General features: G+C 47.8%; 1 protein-coding gene across 1 annotated transcript in view; it reads right to left on the bottom strand.

Moving 5' to 3' along the window:
• The window catches only part of Ptpn23 (protein tyrosine phosphatase non-receptor type 23), a 20004-nt gene extending 16640 nt beyond the window's left edge, over positions 1 to 3364 (bottom strand). Inside the window, exon 1 of the mRNA XM_028785404.1 lies at positions 3239 to 3364. Coding sequence (XP_028641237.1) covers positions 3239 to 3322 — 84 coding nt within the window. The 5' untranslated portion in view covers positions 3323 to 3364. The remainder of the gene's footprint in view (positions 1 to 3238) is intronic.
• Between the last annotated feature and the right edge of the window lie 525 nt (positions 3365 to 3889).

Genomic DNA, 3889 nt, shown 5'->3' with positions numbered 1-3889 from the left:
GCCTTTAATCCCAGCACTTGGGGGCAGAGGCAGGTGGATTTCTGAGTTCGAGGCCAACCTGGTCTACAGAGTGAGTTCCAGGACAGCCAGGGCTATACAGAGAAACCCTGTCTCGAAAAAAAAAAAAAAATTGTGTTTCTGGAGCAACGCCTCTCATTGAGAACAGGTGCTCTCAGGGTCTTTCTTGACCAGACTAAGAAAGGTTACATTCAAACAGAAATTTCCTAGGACCGATGCAGTGACATCTGCTTGTAATCCTAGCACTGGAGAAATTGAGGCAAGAAGATCAGGAGTTCAAGCTTAGCATCTGCTATATAGCAAGTTTGAGGTCATAACTGCCTGTAATTCTGTAGGACCCTGTCTTAACCAATGTTCCCACCCTCCAAAACCTAGGAGTTTTGGAACTGAGATTATGTCTTGTTTTGAGACAGGGTCTCACAATATAGCCCAGGAATTCAATCTTCCTGCCTCTGTTTCCCAAATGCAGACATATAACCACCATATCTGACTAGGCTGAGACATTATTATTATTATTAATGTGGGTTTTGCATGTGAATGCAGGTGCTCTTAGAGGCCAGAAGAAGGAGTCTCCTCTCATCTCCCACCATCCTCAAATTGGAGATACCAGCAGTCGTGAGCTGGCCCACCAATGTGGGTCATGAGAACCAAACTTCCATAAGAGCAGAAGTTTTATTTTCTACTGGTCATCTGTTTAGCCCCTGGACAGAGATTTTTTTTTTCATGTATTTAGAGTCAACATGATCTAAATCTAATTTAAATTCCCTCTAGACCAGTGGTTCTCAACCTGTGGTTCACAGCCCCTGGGAGATTTGAATGACTTTCACAGGGGCTGCCTAAGATCATCTGCATATCAGATATTTACTTTATGATCATAACAGTAGCAAAATTACAGTTATGAAGAAGCAAAGAAAGTAATTTTATGGCTGGGAGTCATCACAACATTAGGACCTGTATTAAGAGGGCAGCATTAGTAAGTCTGAGAACCGCTGCTCTAGACTGTCAGTCATTTGAAAAACATTTCCCTAGGTAGTGGGTATCAGGCTAAAGGAACGTGGAGCGGCCCCTCGGGTATCCCAACTGAATATGGGGTTAAAACACAGCACATACAGGAGTGGAGTGTAGTGGAACATACCTTTAATATCAACACTTAGGAGGTCAAAGCAGGCCTGTGAGTTTGAGGCCTGCCTAGTCTACATAGTAAGTTCCAGGATAGCCAAAGCTATAGTGAGACCCTGTCTTGAAAAAAACAAACAAAACCCAGTACATATAGGGCCAGAGCAGCAGGGTCAGGGGAGGAAGGCACTTGCTGGCAAGTCTAACCACCTAGTTTGATTACCTAGACCTGCCTTGTAGAAGGAGAACACTAACTCCTGCAAGTTGACCTCTGGCCTCCAAACAAATGTACTGCCATGCCTGAACCCGCACATCTAGACACACACACAAATAAAGATTAAAAACAGCACATAGAACTGTTGCTAAGGAAAGGGTGAAGGGAAGGAAATTCAGAAAAAGAAAAGACTAATCCAGATTAAGGAAAGCTTCTTGGAAGTCAGAGCTTCAACTGGACCTTGAAAGTTGAACGGAACCAATTTAGAGAGATTAAAGAATGGCTCTACCTCCACTCTGTGGGGCAAACATGAGAGCTCTTTTAGGTAGAACAGTGGTCCTCAACTTGTAGGCCTCAACCCCTGTGGGAGTGGTATACCAGATATCCTGCATATCAAATATTTGTACTATGATTCCTAACAGCAAAATTAACAGTTATGAAGTAACAACCACTGAGGTAAAATGATCTCCACAAAGGCACAACAAGGAGAAAAGGCCTGTTAAGGAAACAGGAAGTAATAATTATGAACAGAATGTGGAATACCTGTATCAGAAACACAGATCAACATATAACACATAACAGGACTGAGACAAAAGATCAAAGAATTAGGCTATATCAGTGAGAATTCCTGAATGGAAAACTAAAAATACTGACTTTACTCTGTCTGACTCTGTATAACCAGGGCTCAGAATACTATGTTTCTATCTTCCTCGGTTTTGATACATTTTAGAAAAATTCACCTCATTATATTTGCATTAAACAGAAGACGGGTAAGAATTAGCAAAATTCTGTAAATTTAGATCTATTGGCTTAATACGCTGGTCTTACGGAGGCGTTAGGCGTATGTATGGGATGGAGGCGTACATCTCTGTGAAGAGCACTTGCCTAGCTTCTTGTGCCAGGCTCTGTCTGGGTCTGATACCCACCACTTGGATGGCCACCACATATACACACTCGGCAGGTGAATGCACCTCTCCCATTCTCAAGCATCCAACCAATCAGGGTCTGAACTGTGGAAGTACTGGTATGAAGAGAATCCGGGAGGCAAGTCCATCGGAAACCAAAACCCATTTTCTTTCTCCTCCTCCTTTCCCTAAACACCACAGCGTGGTCAAGGGTTCTAGACTGTCTACTCCAACAGCTGCTGTGCTAAATCCCTAAGACTCCTCACGGTTTCCAAATTGTCCACTTCTGCTAAAGCAGTAGCTCTCTGGGAGGTTTCCCAATTCCACATCACCACACCTGATCTCACCGCGGAAACCCCTTGCCTCAGTGAACTCCAAAGGACTGCTCTTCCCAACACAATGACTCATACGATGCCACCAATACCCCTAGCGTGACTCAAGCTCTCTTATCAACAAGAAACTGTGTCTTTTGGTCCAAAGGAACTTTGGGACAGAAATTTTGTAAGGAGAGACCACACAGAATTGGAGAGTCACACAGACACACAATCACACACTCTTAGAGCCAGGCATTTCTATGGACCATGGGGGTTCCAGTTTTAAACACATTCTGTCCTAGTCCGGTCGTGAACGAGCCCACCAAGGCTCGTTTCTAGCATGGACTCTGTAAAACCTAGACCGCCATCACTCCCCGTGCGGGTTCCCTGGACGAGGAGAAACAGGGCAGAGCTGGGTCCAGGAACGTCACAGCAAGGAAGCGTTGAACCTCGGTAGAAATGCAGGTGGTCCAGGACAAAAGTCGGGAAGAGGGTTTCCAAAAAGATGCAGTGCCAGTCGGAGATAAGGATGCTGTGCAGGCAGGAGAGGGGAGGGCCATCCTAGGGGAAAACGCCTGGCCCGACCTGCGACGGAACCCGAGGAGGGACAGGCGCGCAGGGGGCGTCACGCGCGGGCAGACGGCGGAGATGCGCGGCGAAGGTGTGCTCACCTTCTTCACCGCAGACTGGAAATGAAAATCACCGGCCTCCTTCAGGTCCAGCCAGATCATGGGCATCCGGGGCACGGCCTCCATTGCGGGTAGCGCCTAGCGGCCCCAGGGCCGCTCCCCTCCCAGGTCCAGCAGCTGCCTAAGCCGCGCGCGCAACCCCGCCCCTCCACGCCGGAAGCTGCTCGTCACGCGGAGTGACGCAAATCCCCCACAGCCTGCTGGGAGGTGCAGTTCGCCCCCGGGTAATCTTTTGCACAGGCGCAGTCCTCTTCGCGCATGCTCAGTCTTCTCGCGCGAAGGGTCTTGGGTGGAGGGGCGAGCCAATCAATCCACGGTGAAGGGACTTCTGGGAATAGTGATCTCCTCCACTAAGGTCGAGGCTTCGCTGGGATTATATGTTTTGTGTATCGCTGTTCTTGCTCTTGGGAGGGCCCTTCAAAAACTCACCCATTAATCAGTAGTTCCAAATCTTGAGAGCGGCTTAGGACGGGGACAGGTGCTGCATTAGAGAAAGACGAGCGTGATATTGGGGAGAGGGGTCGTGGAGACAGCCTTGAGCCATGCAAACTGTATGGCGGAATGGAACCCAATCTAAAAGAGCCAAGGGATTCATTCTGTCAGCGGTGAGGGGGCAGGGACACTGCTCCACAC

The sequence above is a fragment of the Grammomys surdaster genome, unplaced genomic scaffold (genome assembly GCF_004785775.1).
Source record: "Grammomys surdaster isolate TR1022 unplaced genomic scaffold, NIH_TR_1.0 125216, whole genome shotgun sequence".
Taxonomy (NCBI): domain Eukaryota; kingdom Metazoa; phylum Chordata; class Mammalia; order Rodentia; family Muridae; genus Grammomys; species Grammomys surdaster.
This window is presented reverse-complemented; position numbering and strand designations above follow the sequence as displayed.